The following is a 20,669-nucleotide window of genomic DNA, read 5'->3' on the forward strand; positions in this document are numbered from 1 at the left end:
AATTATTCTTAATTCTAATTTAATGAGCCAAAACTTCATCTATCAAATTCACTCTTCACCTCCTGAGGCTGTCAGCCACTTCTGGGAGCCTGGACGTGTTACCTCACATCCTGGGTCTGCCTTGGTGTGCTGATGTGCCCCCTCAATAAAAGACAAAGGAGGGTCACCATTGCCCTAACCTCTTCTTCAGAGACCACGTTGATGGAAGCTTTAAGTGGCTCCATAGCCTTGGCACTAATTCACCTGCATTTTTAATAGGGCAAAAGGTGGCTTGCTGCAATAATAAATTCTGAAATTTAATTTCAGCTTCTGACATTCATGGTTGAGCATATCTTCCTTTTCCATGAGAGGGTCCACAAATCACTCAAGAACACCTTCCACTACATAATAGAAAATGATAAAGCACCTAGGGAAGGGGACAGAATGTCTGGCAGAACCCTGGGTTATATCATACAGAGAACAGGGTTCTTCCTAGCTGAAAGGCTCAGGATGTTCTCTGCAGCATTTAGGCAACCCCAGGAAATCCACTAACCATAAAACCTGCAATAAATAAGTTCCTATTTCATGGAGCCAGAGACGGGGGCTTTCTTTCTTTTTTTTTTTTTTTTTTTTTTTTTTTTTTTTTTTTTTTTTTTGGCGGTGGGGACAGGGTCTGGCTCTGTAGTCCAGGCTGGAGTGCAATGGCGTGATCTCGGCTCACTGCAAACTCCACCTCCCAGGTTCAAGTGATCCTCCTGCCTCAGCCTTCTGAGTAGCTTGGACTACAGGCATGTACGACCACGCCCAGCTAATATTTTGTATTTTTATTAGAGACCGGGTTTCACATGTTGGCCAGGATGGTCTCAAACTCCTGACCTCGGGTGATCCACCCTCCTTGGCCTCCCAAAGTGCTGGGATTACAGGCATGAGCCACCGGGCCTGGCCAGGGGTTTTCTTAAAGAACACAACACTGAATTCTTTTTCCCCACTGCTCAGCGCAAACCTCATTTGTTATTGTAAGTGATTTTAGGATGAGGATGAAATCACATTTCTTCCCATTGTCTTATTGAAAATCATGGCCTATAATGATATTCCTTCTTTTTTACATACTCTTACATGATTTGCAACCTGCATTTTTCTTTTTAAGGATATACTGTGCCCTGCCCACAACCTGCAAGTCCTAATTTATTAGGTATTTAAGACTCTGATAAAAATATATTAGACCAGACCGGGTGCAGTGGCTCACGCCTGTAATTCCAGCACTTTGGGAGGCCGAGGTGGGTGGATCACCTGAGGTCAGGAGTTCAAAACCAGCCTGTCCAACATGGTGAAGCCCCATCTCTACTAAAAATACAAAAATCAGCTGGGTGTGGTAGCATGTGCCTGAAATCAGCCAGGTGTGGTGGCATGTGCCTGTAATCCTAGCTACTCAGGAGGCTGAGGCAGGAGAATTGGCTTGAACCCGGGAGGCGGAGGTTTCAGTGAGCCGAGATCATGCCATTGCACTCCAGCCTGGGCGACAGAGCAAGACTCCATCTAAAAAAAAAGTACATATATATATGTCATGACCAAGACATCTACCAAGAAGAACCTGTTTAGCTCTTAAGGTGCAGGCTTCCTCAATTCCCAAACACTTAAGTTGTGGAGGAGATGAGTGAATAAAGAGGTATCTTTCCCAAACTCCATCAAGAAACACACCCATATAGATCCTGGAAAACCTAAAGGTACCAGCTCCTCTAGTAACCCATCATGGAGAGTCATATTTTAGGATCTAATAGGAACATTCCCTTCCTTGCCCCAACACGAAGCTGAGCTCTCCCACAAGAGGGCTGCTTTCCCTAAGAGTCCAGGAGAAAAGGCAGCTGTCTTAGTGGAAACATTGCTGAATACTGTAAGAACTTTGGAGCAGACCTTAAAGAAGTCACCAATTTAAGAAAATGTTTCTTACACTACAGGGGATTGTGGGGTGAGGAGCTGAGATTGAGGATGAAGGGATAAGATCAAATATGGAAACTAAGAAAATCCTAAGATGCAGAAGAGGAGAAAAATTAACACTTCTTTAAGAGGAATCAGAAGCCTCTCTCTCTCTCTCTCTCTCTCTCTCTCTCTCTCTGTCTTCCTCTCTCTCCTCTCTCTGTCTTCCTCTCTCTCCTTTCTCTGTCTTCCTCTCTCTCCTCTCTCTGTCTTCCTCTCTCTTTCCTCTCTCTGTCTTCCTCTCTCTTTCAATCTCTCTCTCTCTCTCTCTCACACACACACACACACACACACACACACACACACACACACACACACACAGAGTCTTAGCCTGCATTCCCTCTTGCTCTCCACAGATCCTCTGGAGATTCTGACTGAGTCAGTTCAGTCCAGGACTCTAGGTTTTTTCAATATTAATGCCATTCCAGGGAATTCACGGAGTATCATATCCTGGGAATTGCAAGACGTATCTGCTCTAGTTCCATTGTAAAGGCCAGGCCTGCCGAAGTTTCTACTTGTTGCCCTCTTTCTGTCCATGGCTTCCCGCTATTTGAGTGTGCCCCACCCCTTCAGCCTTTGCCCCTCACATCTGAATTGCTCTCCATTCTGACTTGTCAGCCCTTGCAACTCAGAGAAAGGAAACTAGGTTGTCCTCCCGTTGTCCTCCCATTTTCCATATCATGCCTTTTTGACAATCTGAGCTCTCCTCATCACAGAGAGTCTGGCCCTGTGGTTCACAACATGAGAATGTTGATTCCAGAAAAGCCTTCGAACCTCTCAGCTGGACCCGTTTCAAAGTTGGTGCTGCATACCAAAGCTGTTTTCTCCAGTCTAATTTTCTCTTGTCTTGAAATAGAGACATTACAGAAAAGGTGTTGATCTTAAGGAGTTTAACAACAAAGCCCGGCTGCTCAAAGTACAGTCTAGTATCTTAAGACAAATTCCAGGGTAGGTCCAACCAACTGCTATAACCAGCAAGCGTCCAGTCTCCAAAGCATCACTTCAGCCAGGCCCGTGGCTACCGCCCTGTCCTGGTTTCCCCTAGTCAAATAACTCGAGCTTTAATTTTTTTACCTAAAGTACTCTAAACCCCTCATTTCCAATGGAAGAAACAGTGAGTCTGTAAGGCCAGCTTTTTTTAAGACTTGATTTTTTAAGGTAGTTTTGGGTTCACAGCAAATTTGAGGGAAAGGCACAGAGATTTCCCATACACTCCCTGCCCCCATTCATGCATAGCCAATGCCATGATCAGCACCCCCACCGCCGTGTGCGTTTGTTACAACTGACGGACCTACATTGACACATTGTTATCACTCAGAGTCCACAGTTGACACTAGGGTTGGGTCTTAGTGTTGTACCCTGGGCTGCAGATCCTGACTGGTCCGTGGTCTGTTAGGAACCAGGCCACACAGCTGTAGGTAAGCAGTGGGCGATCGAGCTTTACTGCCTGAGCTCCACCTCCTGTCAGATCAGTGGCAGCATTAGATTCTCATAGGGGCACAAACCCTACTGTGAATGGCACATGCAAGGGATCTAGGTTGCCTGTTCCTTGTGCAAATCTAATGCCTAATGATCTGAGGTGGAACAGTTTCATCCTGAAGCCATCCCCCTACCCCTACCTGGTCTGTGGAAAAATTGTCTTCCACAAAACTAGTCCCTGGTGCCAAAAATGTTGGAGACCACTGTTGTACATTCTATGGGTGCAGACAAATGTCTAATGACATATGTCCACCACTGTAGTATCATACAGAGTAGTGGCACTGCCCTAAAAACCCTCTGTGCTCCATCTGTTCATCCATTCCCTCCACACTCACCCCTGGCAACCAACAACCTTCTTACTGTCTCTGTATTTTTTACCACAAGTCCAGATTTTTGTTATTCACAAACTGTCTACAGCCTTGCTCAAAGTTAGGATTGCCCCAATGTCCTGTTCTGATAAGAACTCCCAATATTTAACTATAAACCTTCCATCAGGATCACAAATAAAATCATATAATGCCTTACTGCAGGCTTGAATTGTATTCTCTACAACAGAATCTCTAAACTTAAGAATCACACATTCATCAATGTGCTCTTTGGATTCAAGATTTTTTAATAGAACAACAAACACACATTTAGCCCAGACTAAATAGCTGTTAACTATAAAGTGGCTCAACATTTGCTTTCAAAATAATCTGCTTTTACAGTTCTGTAGCAAGGTCTCTGGTCTGTTCAGCATGAACTCTTCAACAGTGACCCTGGCCTTATTGGGATCCTGGGTTTTAGGATTGGACACATACACTCATAATGTATGCATTAATATGCCTAGCACAGTATGCAACTCTCTGTTTCTCACATTTCACTGTAGTTTCTACTCCAGCCTTCACAGCAATTTATTTCCACCATGCTCTGGGCCCTTTTATTTGACCTTCTGGGCATGAGGTCTCCTAGCACGTATATCTTCCAAGCCCAGTAAAGGCCATGTTTAAAACCAAATGAGAGCCTTCGCTGTGTGACACTGAAACAGCTTGATCATTTTCACACAAAATTACTTGCATCTTGGCAGGGCTAAGTGGTAAACTCAATTAATAAATCCTGAAATTTAATTTCTACTTCTGACATTTATTGTTAAGCATGTGCTTTCTTACCACCCAGAGGTTCTACTTTCCATTTAACCTCGAGGTATTAGGGCTCCGCCTGTACTCTCCCTTTCCTCAAACACACCATGCTATGAAAAATACCCCCTGTGGCAAAACCCGAAATTGATGTGGAGTGCAATTCCATTCTGCACATTGAAGCCGTGTATACATAGCGCCACGTGTGGAGCAAGTTGGGCACGTACACGGGGAGAATCAGTGTTGCTGGCAAAGAGGAAATCAGGCCTCAAAACATCCAAGCTGCATGGATTAAGTTCTTCTGATCACATTAACCTCACAATGAGCACATCCCCCTTATCTCACCCTGAGCAGAGCTGAGCGAACACAGGCAGTGCAGGAGCAGTTGTTGCCTCTTCTAGGGGCCTGTCTCTTGGAAATTACTATCTAGATATTCCAGAATTTCTAGTACTTTGTGTAGATAAAGAACTGGAGTCCATGATCTGAGCTAGATTCAGACCAAGAGAACCACAAAGAGGGTGGTTTCAAAGCACAACCCACAGCAGATGAGTACAGTGGAACAGAACAGGCAAGACACTGCTACATTTTTTTTTTCAGCTTTATTTTCTTCCAGAAAGCAATTATATCCAGCAAGTCAACTATGATTTTTTTTTAAGACAGAGTCTCACTCTGATGCCCAGGCTGGTGTACAGTGGTGCTATCTCGGCTTACTGCAACATCTGCCTCTGGGGTTCAAGTGATTCTCCTGCCTCAGCCTCTTAAGTAGATGGGATTACAGGTGCACACCACCACGCCCAGCTAATTTTTATATTTTTAGCAGAGATGGGGTTTCACCATGTTGGCCAGACTGGTCTTGAACTCCTGACCTCAAACGTTCTGCCCACCTCAGCCTCCCAAAGTGCTGGCATTATAGGCATGAGCCACCATGCCCGACCATGAACTTTGAATTTAATAAGAAAAGTTTTAGTGGTAAGGGGAACTATATGAATTTATGAGACTATTAGAGAAAATATAAATATAAACATGGGGACACTATGTATTTATTTTTATAATCCTTTTAAATTTTAGAAATGATTACTGTGACTGATTCTCAAATGACAGTTGATATCACTAAAACATCTCATTATTATGAGAAAAGCCTACAAGAATTTACATATTACCATTTCAAATTTTATTAACATTTGTGCCTCCATTAAAGCACCTCAGGATGCCCTCAATATTTTGAGAAAAGTCTACTTTTGAAATACACATATAGCTCAGTCTTTCACTAATTTCACTTGCTGCATGCTTGATAGGGTTAGCTTTACTTAAAGTCTTTATTCTTACTGCCTAGATAATTTTTATTCGACTGCTCTAAACATACTAAGCAATCTTGATTCTAACAGTAATAATATATCTTTGTTACTGGTTCTGTTAATTCTAATGATTGGTCCTAGGCTGTTCCTCCCCTTCCTTTAGGAATGGTACCTTCCAGTCTCTCCATGTGCATGAAAAGTGACAAGCATGGGTCCCCATATTTCTACTTATTGGGCCACCCTAAAGACACGGTTTGTAAAATCTGCATGAATATTATCTTTCTCTAATGAGCCTTGGTTTTGCATATGTTTTTAACTGATGTATAATGCTTTCTCTTTCATAGTAGCTTGTCTAATTATTTCTAGAGTTCTGGAATATATGTATAGCTGAGACCTTGTAAGTGATAAGGATAGGATTTTCAGATCCATGAAAATTTGAGATGCACCGCATTCTTGCGGGGGCCAGCCTAGAATGACCCCAGCAGGAAGGAAGCAGGTAGAGAACAGCAGAGCAGCACTGGCCGCATTCCACCCCACACGTTTCAGAGCATCCTCCCTTGGATTCAGTGCAAGTCACTGAATTTGTTTCCTCTCAGCCAAAGTATAGACAGCTGTAACCTAAGCTATCCTTTTTGTGTCCGATAGAAAGAGAGCCACAGTTGCCAGACCTTCTAGCCCTAGAAACTCCAACTCCACCTGGCATCATGGGTACTTCCCAGCCTGCTCTGTGGCAACTATCCAATCAGGACAAGATCCTGTCACCTTCCTTCCTCCATACTCAGTGATGCACCAAGTTTAAAGAAAAAAAAATGTTAAGGGCCCATTTGTGACTATTTTTTTAAATAGTCATAACTTTACATCGAGTTAGTGTTCGCTACTGTTTCAAAAGGAATATTCTCAAGTGTTGGCTACATTTTAGCCTTGGTAAAAAATTTCAAGAAAAGAAAATGTAACCCGTAATATTTTTAAAAATCGGAATGTAGATGATAGCCTTGCAACTATGGTTCAAGCAACTTTTTACCCCTCAAATACATCCCTAGAGCAGCCCACATTTCACTGCCACGTTCTGTGGTGGCATGTGGCTACTACCACAATTTAATTGGACTGGGATTTTATACGTCACTTTGGCTTTTTAACAGAAACTGAACTCATGCTTAGTCTCCATAGTTAGCCATATAAGTATAAATCAAACTGACACCTTCTCAATTCTGGTTTGATTCTATCCCATTCACACTGTCACAGCCATGGCTAAGCGTCTCTCCACCAAATTCTTTTAAACTGGCTCTCTGAATTTTTTCTGAAACATATTTTCCAATTATTAATGACCCTGCTAATTACCATCCAGGTCTGGCTAGAATTTAACATAAAAGACAACATTATTCATTAAGTAAATTATTTAATTGGCTTACTACTAAACATCTTCTTATCAAAAAGGTTTATGCTGATATAAATTTAGGTAGATACACATACACACACACACACACAGCCACACACACAACCATCACAGTCATTCCTTGAAGCTGTCTACAAAAACAAGTTTGAAATGTTTAATTTTCCAAAATATGTCTCTCAAAAGGTAACTTGTTGATCAGGGGAAAACTACGTAGCTAACCTAGGGCATAAAGGAGAAAGTTGCAATGTGCTAGAAAAGAGATAAAGTCATGGAATAATTATTGGGGAAATCTGATGACTATAGGTTAGGAGGGATAGATTTCTGTTTCTGACAAAAGAAAGGTCTATTCTTGCCATATAATTTACTTTAACTAGTCTGTAATCCATGGGGATGAGGAGGCCTGAGTCAATTCACTAGAGTCATTAACTTCAAAAAAAGAGAGCAAGGGCTCTTTGTGGTTTCAGTTCAGTTCCATAAGCATCTATCAAGCACCACCTGTGACCCAAGGTCTGCTGCTCATTGCAAGGGATATAAAGATTAATAAGAAAGGCTCTGCCATGTCCATTCATAAGCTAGGATGGAAGACAGGGAGATAATTATGTAATGGGGCAAGATAAATAGCATTAGCAAAGGGTGATAAGAACCCAAAGTGGGCAGTAAACTAAATCTGCTTAGCAGAATTGTAGAAAATTCTACCCAAGTGGTAACATTTTAGCCGGGCATTGCTTTCACCAGAGTGGGAAAAAGATAAGGCTGTTTGTTTCCAAGCACATGAAATGGTTCAAGCAAAGTCAGGGAGATGTGTTCAGAAAACATAGACTAAATGGGAAAGGGGGATGGCCAAAATGAAGGAGGAGCCCTTTAAAAAATAGCCTTCTGGCTGGTCACGGTGGCTCACACCTGTAATCCCAACATTTTGGGAGGCCAAGGCAGGAGGGTGGCTTGAGGCCAAGAGATTGAGACCAACCTGGGCAACATAGCAAGACCCTATCTATAAAAAAAAATTAAAAATTAGCCAGGTGTGCTAGCATGTGGCTGTAGTCCCAGCTACTTGGGAAACTGAGGCAAGAGGATTTATTGAGCCCAGGAGTTTGAGGCTGCAACAAGCTATGATTGTGCCACTGCACTCCAGCCTGGGTGACAGAGCGAGACCCTGTCTCAAAAGAAAAGAAAAGAAAAAAAGGACCTTCTATCCCAAGCAAAGGACTCTGCGGTTTATGTAATCAGATGTCACCAAAAGAAATTTTTTAATGGGAGGGTAAAAACATCTGTATTTGGAAATACACCTCAGTAGCAAATGACATGAGGGCCGGAATTAAGAAAGTGGTGGTGGAAATAGCACATTGGGGTTGGATATTGGGGATATTTCAGTCATTTCATTGATGAAATAAAGAAGGTTGGTGAATAATGAATGTGAAGGACAGGATCAGGGAGGAGGACTGTGACCCGAGGCTGGGTGGAAGATGATGTCAGGAAGCTAACAGGAAACACGAGTGAAGGGCCAAGCTTAGGCAGAAGGATGATGAGGTGAGTTTTGGACTTGTTGAGCTTCAAAGGTCTGAGAGACACTGACGTGAGGAAAGCCAGAAATAGGGCACTTGGCTGAGGCACTCAGGAGCTGGAGCCAGAGCATTTGGGGAGTCTTGGAGAGGACTTGGAGCCGTAAGTGGGGCTGAGCTCTCCCAGAGAGCGCCCACTGTGTACATAGAGAGGAGCGCCAGATGACAGAGCCACATTGGACTGGGAAGTAGGAGAAGTTGATGAAGAAAATCAGGAGAGGGCAATCTGAGAGACAGGAAGAGAACCAGAAGACAAAAGCCATTTGGAAGCCAGAGAGGGGCTTCAAAAATAATTACCCATTTTCTAGATGAAAAAGTGGTTGCACCGTCCAGAGATAGGCTGGGAAGCAAGTTAGAAAAGGAGGGAGAGTGGAGAGGATTGGCGCAATGCCAGGCACATAGCACTCGAGACATGATGGCTTTGTGTGGCTTGTGGATGGGAAGTGGCCTTCACCTACTACTCCATGGACCTCTCCAGAGGCCCTCCCCACATGCCTCCCCATGTTCTGAGCCACTCCAGGAACCCACCCAGTGTGGGCACCCCGTTGAGATCACTAGAGCTCCCACTTAGCTCCAGCCATGGGGGCCCAGGCCCTGGTGTTTCTGCTTCCTTTTTTCAGAGGGCAGAGGTGGTCAGAGTGTAAAGATGAGTAAGATACCACCTCTACACTAAAGTAACTCTCTATATGGGGAATGGTTAAGGAAAACGGGGTGCTTGTAGTTTACCAAAAAAAAAAAACAATCACACTCCTGTTGAGAGCATTTCTTGGGTTCCTTTCCTGTCTTGACATATAAAGTCTTCTGGAAACAGGCGTGCTCTCCCCAGTTTCTCTTTTCCCATGACATACTGCATTTTGAAATCTGAATTTTATCAAGACTCCAATGACGAAGTCCCCTCAAAGATCACCAGTTTCACTACGATAACAAAATCTAATGACGGATTCAACCCTTCAGCCCCTTAGGACTCCCTGTAACAGCTAACACTGTTGGTCAATGTATTCGCTGGATTTTCTCTTACCTGTTCAGTTGCTCCTCTGGGGTCTTCAACTCTCTTTCCACCCGTAACAGCCCTCCCCACCCTTTCCTTCAGGATCTCTCTTGCTCTCATGGCTCTACCTGTCCCGCCGTGCAGAGGACTTTTGTGTCTGTTTGCCACCCCTGCCTTCATTTCACAGCTTCATCCCAAGACGTCAAGCTGCCTGCTAGACAATTCTACCCAGACACCCTGCATTTATGTATTCAAAATTGTATTCATGACCTTCCCTCCCAAAATATTCCTCCTTTTGAATCACCTCTTAATTAAGGGACCATCAACCCTCATGGTTGGCTCAAAACTACATTGACTGGCTTCCCTACTCGTGTGTGTCTGTGTCTGTCTGTGTGTGTCTGTCTGTGTGTGTGTTGGTGTCTGTGTGTGTCTGTCTGTCTGTGTGTGTGTGTCTGTATCTGCGTGTGTCTGTCTGTGTGTGTGTGTCTGTATCTGCGTGTGTCTGTCTGTGTGTGTGTGTCAGTGTCTGTGTGTGTGTCTGTCTGTGTGTGTGTCGGTGTCTGTGTGTGTGTGTACAACCAGTCGCCAGGTGTGAGCATACTTCTTTCATTTCCCACATCAGCCTGTCCTCCATTCCCATTGTCATTCTCTCCCAGTTCAGGCCCACTCCCCTGGATTAGACAGCCTTTACCTGTTTGCCCTACTGCTATACTGCTATGGTATATCTTCCCTGCTCATTGATGCCACAATTGTCCTAAAGGATTGCTCCACTCAAAAATATTTTCCACCCAAAAAAAAAAAAGAAAAGCTTTTTTTTTCTGAGACAGTCTTGCTCTGTCACTCAGGCTGGAGTGCAGTGGCGCAATCTCGGCTCAAGGGAATCTCTGCCTTCCTGGTTCAAGCAATTCTCACCTCAGCCTCCCAGGTAGCTAGAATTACAGGCATATGCCGCCGCCCCCAGCTATTTTTTGTATTTTTAATAGAGACAGGGTTTCGCCGTGTTGGCCAGGCTGGTCTCGAACTCCTGGCCTCAAGTGATCTGCCTGCCTTGGCCCCCCATAGAGCTGGGATTACAGGTGTGAGCCGCTGTACCCAACAAAAAGCCTTTAAGTGCATCCCCAAGCCATCCATAATTTGGCCCCGTCCTGCTATTCACTCTGATCTCCTATCTCACGCAATATTCCATAACATAGGTGTGTTCCAGTTACACAGGAACACTTGTCATTGTCCTGCATCCCCACCTTCAGGGTTGGGCACATGCTGTTTTCTTGGCTTAGTAAACCCTTTCCCCAAATCTTGTCCTCCTTCAAGAACCAGGTCCAAAGCCTGCCTCCTCCATGAATCCTTTCCCAAGTCCCGCAATCAGAAGGGATCTCTCAGACCTCTGAAGTCTCATAGCCCTCATGCTTCTCTCCCGTTCTCTTTCACTCTCTGCTTCGCAGCATAGTTATCAGTGTCCACATACTTCCTCCCCTTTGTGGTATTCAAACTCCTTGAAGCCAGGAACCTAGGTTCTTTGTACAGTGCTTAGCAGATTGAGGACAACAAGAAAGACTGAATAAATAAGTGAATGGACGAATAAACATCTTGCAGTATCACGAAGTCATCATTCTGACAGCAAATTTCAGTGCAGGTTTTTGTTTAGATGGTTGTAGAAGCCACAAGATTGATGGCCCAAATTTCCACCAATACTCTCAACCTAATCTAAAGGTGGTGGGCGGGGAGGTTTCCCTTTTGTTTTGTTTTTTAAATAATTTCCTGCCTATCCACTTATTCTCATGTAATGAATCTCTTTGCGTTAATGGTTGAGTGGAGGAAAACTGGCTAATTGAATGTTCCAGGTAGTTGCTTCTGGTTCATCTAAGTTTTATTGTTACTACAAAGTGTTGTTTCTCAAATTGTAATTGTGACCTATGTTGGCAGCACAAACTGCAGTCTAATGTGCCAGAGTTGCTGCTGGGCTGCAGAAATGCCACATCTAGCACAGTCTCCTGGAGACAGAAGGTAACCAGGACCTGTGGAACGAGAGCTAACGTTAGGTCTGTCTGAATGGGATTCTGTACCTGCCTTTCTGCTGTGAAAAGGGGCCACCACAAAAATTCTCTAAGCTCCCTTCTAATCTCCTGGGTCTATACCAAGTTTAACCAAATTTGCCTCATGTTAACATGCCCCAGGTCAATATGATGAGCAGCCAGAGCTAAGAACCAGTGGACTAGAGGTAGATCAGATAAGCTATTAAGATAACCTAGGAGATGCAGGGATGGGGTCATGAGGTACTAAAAACAGAAGTAAGATGCACGTGAGTTGGCAATACCAAGAGGCTTGAAAGAAGAATCAATAAAACCTGCTGAATGATGGTAAAAGGGACTAAGAATTAAGAAGGACTCAAAAAGTATCCCCACATTAGAAACTAAGTATTTGAGAGAACGGCAGAGCCCATCGTCAGGGAAAAAAACGTAGGAAAATTCTAAAGTGATGCTGTTAACTAGCTGTGCAGCCTTTCAAGAATTACCTAATTTCTCTGGACCTTGGTCTACTCATCCATAAAATAATAGGGTTCAGTTATATGATGCCTTAGTTCCTTTTTAATACTAACATGGAGAGTACTATGAATGAACTAATCTGAGGAGCGGTAGCTCATGCCTGTAATCCCAGCACTTTGGGATTACGATTAGTCAGGCGTGGTGGCACGTGCCTGTAGTCCCAGTTATGTAGGAGGCTGAGGCAGGAGAATCGCTTGAACCCGGGAGGCAGAGGTTGCAGTGAGCCGAGATTGTGCCATTACACGCCAGCCTGGGCAACAAAGCGAAACTCCATCTCAAAAGCAAAAAATGGAATTTTAAGATGTATGTGAACATTCAAATAGTGATTCACAACAAGCACCTGCATCATAGTTGTGGCTTCAGCAGTTAAAACCAAAAGAGCAGATGGAGTCCCCAGGGAAGGGCATGGAAAAGCGGGGGGAGGGAGGCTGGCAAAGGAGAGAAAGAACACAGACATTCCCATTCCCTGCTCCAGGCTCTGTGTCACCTTCCTGCTACTTTGTGACACATGAGCAGTGACACAGAGGCTACTTTCCCTCATAACCCCAACTTTAATGTATGGACACAATCATTGTACTGTGACCACTTGGAGCTAGCTACTTTCATACACTGGGTTTTTCTGATGAAAGATTGTTTGATGTTAGCACAGTACCTTCAAGAAAACAACTTGGGTCTTTTTGCAATTCCTAATGAAAATTCACTACTACAGAAAAAGCAAGTAGCAGGAATACTTAATGTCTCTTTTTATATTCAAGATGTTTCTCATATATGTGTGTGTGTATATGTGTGTGTGTGTGTGTATACACACACACACACACATATATATACATAAAATGCCAGAGGGGAGAAAAAATTTCTCTCCCAAGTAAAATACATCTGTTCAGTTGGCCTTTTCCATTATAGCCATCAATAGCTTATTACCTCTGGGCATACAGCAGTCAATATCTTTAGCTTGTTTTCAAAGTAAAATATCAGGCAATGCCCAGCCAAAAAAAATCTCCCTGCTTACTCACCATGTAAGTGAAATGTTGCTTGCCTTTCAGTGGTCAAATACAGTGAAACCATGTCCCAATCTCTCTACATCCAAAGCTCTAAGGCATGTAAAAGCTCTAGCTAGAAACCCCAAGTTGTGCTATTGTTGTGAAAGACTTAAATACACAAATGACCAACAAGCGTAAGAAAAGATGTTCAATATCACCAATTATCAGGGAAATGCAAATCAAAATCACATTGAGATATCACCTCACACCATTGGATAGCAACTATTAAACACACACACGCACACACACACACACACACACACACACACACACACACACACACCCCTGTAATCCTAGCACCAGGGGGCTGAGGCAGGTGGATCACCTGAGGTCAGGAGTTCAAGACCAGCCTGGCCAACATGGTGAAACCTCTTCTCTGCTAAAAATGCAAAAAATTAGCCAGGCATGATGGAGGGCACCTGTAATCCCAGCTACCCAGGAGGCTGAGGCAGGAGAATCACTTGAACCCAGGAGGCAGAGGTTGTAGTGAGCGGAGATCACATTATTGCACTCCAGCCTACGCAACAAGAGAAAAACTCCATCTCAAAAATAAAAATAAAAATACACAGAAAATAACAAGTGTTGGCAAGGAGGTGAAGAAATTAGAACTCTTGTGTTCTGTTTGTGGGATTATAAGTGTGGCCATTATGGAAACGGTATGGAAGTTCTTCAAAAAAATAAATATAGAATTACCATACAATCCAACAATCCCACTTTTGGATATTTTATATCTATATATAAAATTGATATATATACGCACACATAAAATATATATGCATATAAAATATATAGGATCTCAAGGAGATACTTGCACATTGATGTTGGTTGCAGCATTATTCACAATATTTATAATAACCAAGAGGTGGAGCAACCTCAATGTCCATCAACACATGAATGGATAAAGAAAATGTGGGAGGGATGTGTGTGTGTCAGTGTGTGTGTACACCTACATACAATGGAATTTCTTTTTTCTTCAACTTTTAAGTTCAGGGTACATGTGCAGGATGTGCATGTTTGTTAGACAGGTAAACATGTGCCATGGTGGTTTGCTACACAGATCATCCCATCACCAAGGTATTAAGCCCAGCGTCGCTTAGCTGTTCTTCCTGATGCTCTCCTTCCCCCAACTCCCAACAGGCCCCAGTGTGTGTTGTTCCCCCCTCTATTTGCCCATGTGTTCTCATCATTCAGCTCCTATTTATAAGTGAGAAAATGCAGTGTTTGGTTTTCTGTTTCTGTGTTAGTTTGCTGAGGATAATGGCTTCTAGCAACAACCATGTTTCTGCAAAGGACATGATCCTGTTCCTTTTTATGGCTGCATAGTACTCCATGGTGTATATGTACCTCATTTTCTTTGTCCAGTCTATCACTGATGGGCATTTAGGCTGATTCCATGTCTTTGGTATTGTAAATAGTGCTGCAGTAAACATATGCATCTATGTATCTTTATAATAGAATGATTTATATTCCTTTGGGTGTATACCGAGTAATGGGATTGCTGGGTCAAATGGTATTACAATGGAATATTATTTAGCCTTAAGAAACAAGGAAATCCTGTCATCTGCTACAACATGGATGAACCTTGAGGACATTATGGGAAGTGAAATAAGCCAGTCACAAAAAGATGAATACTGCACGATTCCACTTCTATGAGGCATCCAAAGTAGTCAGGCTCTTAGAAACAGGAAGTAGAACGTGGTTGCCAGGGGCTGGGGAGAGGGGAAAGGGTGAGTTCAATGGATATAGAGTTTCAGTTTTGCAAGATGAAGTTTTAGGGATCTGTTACACATAACACTACTGTACTGCACAGTTGCAAATGGTTAAGATGGTAAGTTTTATGTTTTTTACTGCAATAATGAAAAAAAAGACACTGCCACACAGGTGATCCAGCGGCCCTAAGCCTTTAGTGGAGGTTACTGCACGAAGGATTGCCCCCCTTGCTGAGCTTCATTTGGTACATTATGCAGTCTTCAGGACAGTTAGATAAGAGGTGCTGAGTTTCTTAAAGGAGCAATCAGTAGGAGCCAGGCAGCTCATTATCATAAGGTTGGCATTATCATCAGTTCACTCTCTAGTTATCAGGTTTTTGTTCAGCTTCTGTTTTTGCTGCTATTGTTTTGAGTCCTGTCCCTGATTGATTTTGGAAGGAGGACTCCTCCAGGGGCAGTAAGGAAGCAGAACTGCATGTATAGAAAAGGAGCTTCCAGGGTCTGGGAGGTGTCAGTGGTTTATTTATATTCCTTTGTACCCCACCTCTTTTCACAATGACTCCTTATAGACAGTAGCCCAGGTTCAGTGGGGAGAAGGAATATCAGTTGTCTTGACAGCCACTCTAGGTAGGAGCTTGCAAAATAGACAAATGCTAATAGAACACAATCCTGATTCTGACTCAGAAGCACACTGACAAGGGAGAAGCCTTTCCATTCGTCTTCATTGGGAGCCGCAAGTGGCAGTCTGAGGCACTCCCTATGGGAATAGGTAATGTAAATGCAAACATTGCCAGGTTATTTAGTATTGCAAAATGTGACATGAAGATCATGGCTTTCTTTTTGCCTTTCTGTGACCTTGTCTCTTTGGAAATTTTTACTAGGTTATTATCTTATCTGTTTTACAGTTCCGAAGCCGCTAGATCTATTATTAGCAAGCACGATCGTGCCCAGAGCCCTATGCTTAACACTGGATGGAAAATGCAAATCAAAATCACAATGAGATATCACCTCACACCAGTGGATGGCAACTATTTAAAAAAACACATGCCTGTAATCCCAGCACTGTGGGAGGCCGAGACAGGCATACATTGTGTGAATGAATGACCCAAAAGAAATAAGGTTAAGGTCAAGCGTGGTGGCTCACACCTGTAATCCCAGCACTATGGGAGGCCGAGATAGGAAGATCACTTGAGCCCAGGAATTCGAGACCAGCCTGGCCAACATGGTGGGACCCTGTCTCTACAAAAAATACAAAGATTAACCAGGTTTGGTGGTGCATGCCTGTAATCCCAGCTACTCAGGAGGTTGAGCATCGCTTGAGCCCTGGAGGCCGAGGCTGCAGTGAGTCATGATTGCACCACTGCACTTCAGCCTAGGTGACAGAGAGCAAGACCCTGTCTCAAAACAGAAAAAAAAAAAAAAAAAAAGATTAAATGAAATAGCAAGGTCAGGTCCTTCCCTCCAGAAGGTTATGGTCTTTCAGGAAAAAAAAAAAAAAAAAAAAAAACAAGCATGCCTATGAATGAAGGGGCTTAAATAATTGTGACATCATAAGAATATAATACATACACACACCCATGTGAAGGAGAATGCCCACAGAGTGAGATGGGGGCTTTTTAAAAGACAGAATTCCTACCTCTCCAGTCTTCAGCATCCCAGAAAAAAAATTATATCCCTTTAGGCCGGGTGCGGTGGCTCACGCCTGTAATCCCAGCACTTTGGGAGGCTGAGGCAGGCGGATCATGAGGTCAGGATTTCAAGACCAGCCTGACCAACATGGTGAAACCCCGTCTCTACTAAAAATACAAAAATTAGTCAGGGCTGGTGATGCACACCTGTAATCCCAGCTGCTCAGGAGGCTGAGGCAGGAGAATCACTTGAACACGGGAGGTGGAGGTTGCAGTGAGCCGAGATCACACCACTGTACTCCAGCCTAGGTAACACAGCAAGACCCCATCTCAAAAAAGGAAAATAAAATAAAATATGTGTATTGCTGCATAAAGTGAGTGCATTCTGAGAAAGAACTACCATATCTAACTGGTAGGCCTGGTTTCCTCCGCTTATGAAGAGAAGGTACAAAATAAACTCAATCCATAAAAGAAAGTGGTATTGGATCCAGCAGATTCTGAGGTAGATCTCGGGGGAGTACAAGTGTGCTTGAAAAATCAAAAGGCTGGAACTAAGCCTTTAATACTCACAGCAAGCTGGAGGTTCAGTTTGGACTGCTGAACAGAATGCAACAAAATCCAGTCAATTATTTTCACCTCTATAGCCCAGCAAAGAGTAAACAATTTTTCAGCTGAAATTTTTTCTCACTCTGCGTTTTTGTCATCCTTCCCTACTTGATCGTTCCTTAATCCACCCACCCCAATAAATGGGCAACTTCTACTTTGAAACAGGGAAAGATGGACTCACAGCTGGGGGTTGGAGCTTATGATAATGGGGAAAGACAGCCACAAACATCTGCTCCTGCCAGAGACCTCAGAAGAGAAAATAAAGGAAAGCTGTTTATGTTTTTCTGAATTTCTGGTTAGTAGATTACTCCAGAGAGAAGCATTTAGAAGCTTTGGCTTCACTTTTTGACCTTCAAATATATGCATATTCCCATGGCAGGAGCATAGCCAGTCTGACCTCACAGGTCTCACCCCCTTGGGGCCAGTCTGACAAGGAGAAGGGAAGGAGGGACAGAGAAGGGCCCCTCCCGCTGACTTCCCTGCACCCTTAGACAGGGGATAACACAGTCCTGGGACAGCTTCTGTATTAAGGGCCTCCTCACCCACCCATCTCACAAAGCTCTTTGAAAGGCCAATGTTCTAAAACTCCTAGGACAGACATTTTAAAAGGATGTATTTTAAATCTCAATTTTGAAAACGTTCCTACTGTCATTCTGCAAGCAGCGTTAGTTCTCAAATGATGCCCTAATGGGCTCTCTTTTTTTAGGTAACTTTTCTGATTTTAACAAAATACTACATGTTAATTATAGAATACCTCAAAAACAGAAATAATCAAAAGAGGTAAAAGAATTCTTTTTAAAAATGTAACCATTTTATTTTGAAACCTGCTTTTTTTATTTGACAATATTTTGACTACTTTTCCATGATACAAATATCCTTCTAGACCTTGTTTTTACTGGCTGCTCAGCTTTTAGTTCTATACATTTATCATTTAACCAGTCTCCTATTGGGATGACTTTTCTTTAATTTTAACTTTCTAATTTTTCCACTACTTTAAAAAAATCCTACCAAAAAACAAAATCCTTGAAGCTGTATCTTCTCATATATATCCTTGATTATTTCCTCAGGGTAACTTTGAAAAGCAAAACCAGTGGGTCGGGTATCTGCATCCTCATAGGGGGTCATGTTCTGGTTGTCATGTATAACCAGCTTTAGAGGCCACTCTTAGGTGATAAAGTAAATTATTAAAGGCTTTTTTTTCCCCAATAGCCAAACATTTATGAGCCCTGGCAGGGGCCGTGCGATGTAATGAAAGTCCCCATTGCTGAGAGTAAGCAGTAGTCCAGGATAGCTGCCCCTTTGTCCTAGTTTGTTTTCTTCCTGTAAAGGGAATACTGAGGCTGGGTCATTTATAAAGCAGAGAGATTTATTTGGCTCGTGGTTCTGCAGGCTGTGGAGCATGGCACCAGCGTCTGCCTCCGGTGAGGGCTTCAGGCGGCTTCCACTCCTGGCGGAAGGTATAGGTAAACTGTGTGCAGCAGTCACGTGCTGAGAGAGGAAGCAAGAAAGAGGAGGGGGTGCCAGGCTCTTTTCAGCAACTCATCCCCCAGGAAACCGAGAAGGAGAACCCAGTCCCGTGAGGACAGCAGCAGGCCATTCAGAGTGAGCCACTCCAATGACCCAAACACCTCCCAGGCCCCACCTCCAACATCGGGGATCAAATTTCAGCATGAGGTTTGGAGGGTCAAAAATCCAAACTAACGGCTGGGCACAGTAGCTCATACCTGTAATTCCAACATGTGGGAGGCCAGGGCGGGTGGATCACTGGAGTTCAGGAGTTCAAGACCAGTGTGGGCAGAATGGCAAAACCCCATCTCCACAAAACATACAAAAATTAGCCAAGTGTGGTGGTATGTGCCATAGTCCCAGGTACTTGGGAGGCTGAGGCAGGAGGATTGCTTGAGCCCAGGCAGTGAGCTGTGATGGTGCCATTGCCCTCCAGCCTGGGGACAGCAAGATCTGTCTCAAAAAAATAAAGTCTGGGTGTGGTGGCTCATGCCTGTAATTCCAGCACAATGGGAAGTCAAGGCAGGTGGATCACTTGAGGCCAGGGGTTCAAGACCAGCCTGGCCAACATGGTGAAATCCCATCTCTACTAAAAATACAAAAGTTAGCCGAGCATGGTGGTGCATGCCTATAGTCCCAGCTACTTGGGAGGCTGAGGCACGATAATCACTTGAACACAAGGGGCAGAGGTTGCAGTGAGCCAAGATGGTGCCACTGCACTCCAGCCTGGGTGACAGAGCAAGACTCTGTCTCGAATATGTATCTCCAAACTATAGCACCTCCACACCCAGCAAAGCCCTGACCTCATGGAAATGGCTATGCAATGGCTCCACTGCGAATTCTCAAACCTCCCCTCAAGCTCTAACACAAGAGGACTCCCTCCAACACTGGAAAAGAGAGTGAGGACCAACAATTGCATAATATTTATGTATATGTACAGTTTGTTTTATTTTTATTGCTCCTTCCGTTTTCTTCAGTTTGTTTTTAAACAGCAGTAACAATATTTCTCAGAAACAGAGGGCTGTGTACAACCTTGTAACATACTTCCTTGACAGTTTAAAAAAACCATCGGCCCTCTCCAGCACCTCAGAGCTCGCCTGCATCTGTGTACTGTATTTCTTTGGGGAAGAGCAATTAGTCAAGAGAAAGCTGAAGCCCATGACATCTCTGACATGACTATGGCTTTCTTCTGAAATGTGATGGGCCGTAAGAGCTTTTCAGGCATTTCTCTGAGAAGAAATGCCAGGCAGGCTTCATTTGCCAGTGACAGAACTGACCTATGGCACACTAAACAGTGACTAATCCACAGAATCAAAACAGGTCAATGCTCCAGGTGGGGACTGGCCTTCGCCAGGAGACCACTAGCTTCTGGCTCCAGAGGTATCACTGGGCAAGGCAGAGTTGTGTGGCCTGTTCCTATTAACTTGAGTGTGAAAGTGCTTCAACGGGGGGTTTGCTGCTGAGTTAGTGATAGTAGAGGGAGCCAGTGGAGCCCATGTTAGTTATCATTCTTCCTGGTGAGAATGCCTTCGCTTGCAAATATGTGCTGATTCATTAAGAAAGTCCTCATAAAATGTTTTCAGGCACAATGAGAGCTAGAGCAGACAGGCCCCGGAGAATCCCTTACGTCAGATAAAGATAGATCAGGCCCATGGAAGAATGATCACCACCTTGTAGCTCAGAAATCTAAGACACAAACGGCATTTCTGACCACCCTAACCTGTAAACCTGAGAGAGAAACAAACATTTCAATTCCCCTGCTTTCTCTCTAATCATACAATACTCTCAGCTGAACAGCAGTAGCCTTTGCTAAATCCTCTTGTGTCATTCAGTTGCTGTTCAAAGCAGATGTCCC

General features: G+C 43.6%; 1 protein-coding gene across 36 annotated transcripts in view; it reads left to right on the forward strand.

Moving 5' to 3' along the window:
- MAGI2 (membrane associated guanylate kinase, WW and PDZ domain containing 2) overlaps positions 1 to 20,669 on the forward strand; it is a 1,469,004-nt gene that overhangs the window by 1,416,167 nt on the left and 32,168 nt on the right. For 26 of the 36 annotated variants that reach the window (XM_045387570.2, XM_045387576.2, XM_045387573.2 and 23 more), the window contains one exon: positions 6,006 to 6,094. The exons of 8 other annotated variants lie outside the window; for them this stretch is intronic. In XM_045387570.2, the coding sequence (XP_045243505.2) occupies positions 6,006 to 6,094 (89 nt within the window). Of the gene's footprint in view, positions 1 to 5,983; positions 6,095 to 20,669 lie in introns of all 36 variants that reach the window. 2 more of the 36 variants (XR_006696500.2, XM_045387582.3) reach the window with 1 other exon arrangement.

Source organism: Macaca fascicularis, chromosome 3 (assembly GCF_037993035.2).
Source record: "Macaca fascicularis isolate 582-1 chromosome 3, T2T-MFA8v1.1".
In the NCBI taxonomy this organism is placed as follows: domain Eukaryota; kingdom Metazoa; phylum Chordata; class Mammalia; order Primates; family Cercopithecidae; genus Macaca; species Macaca fascicularis.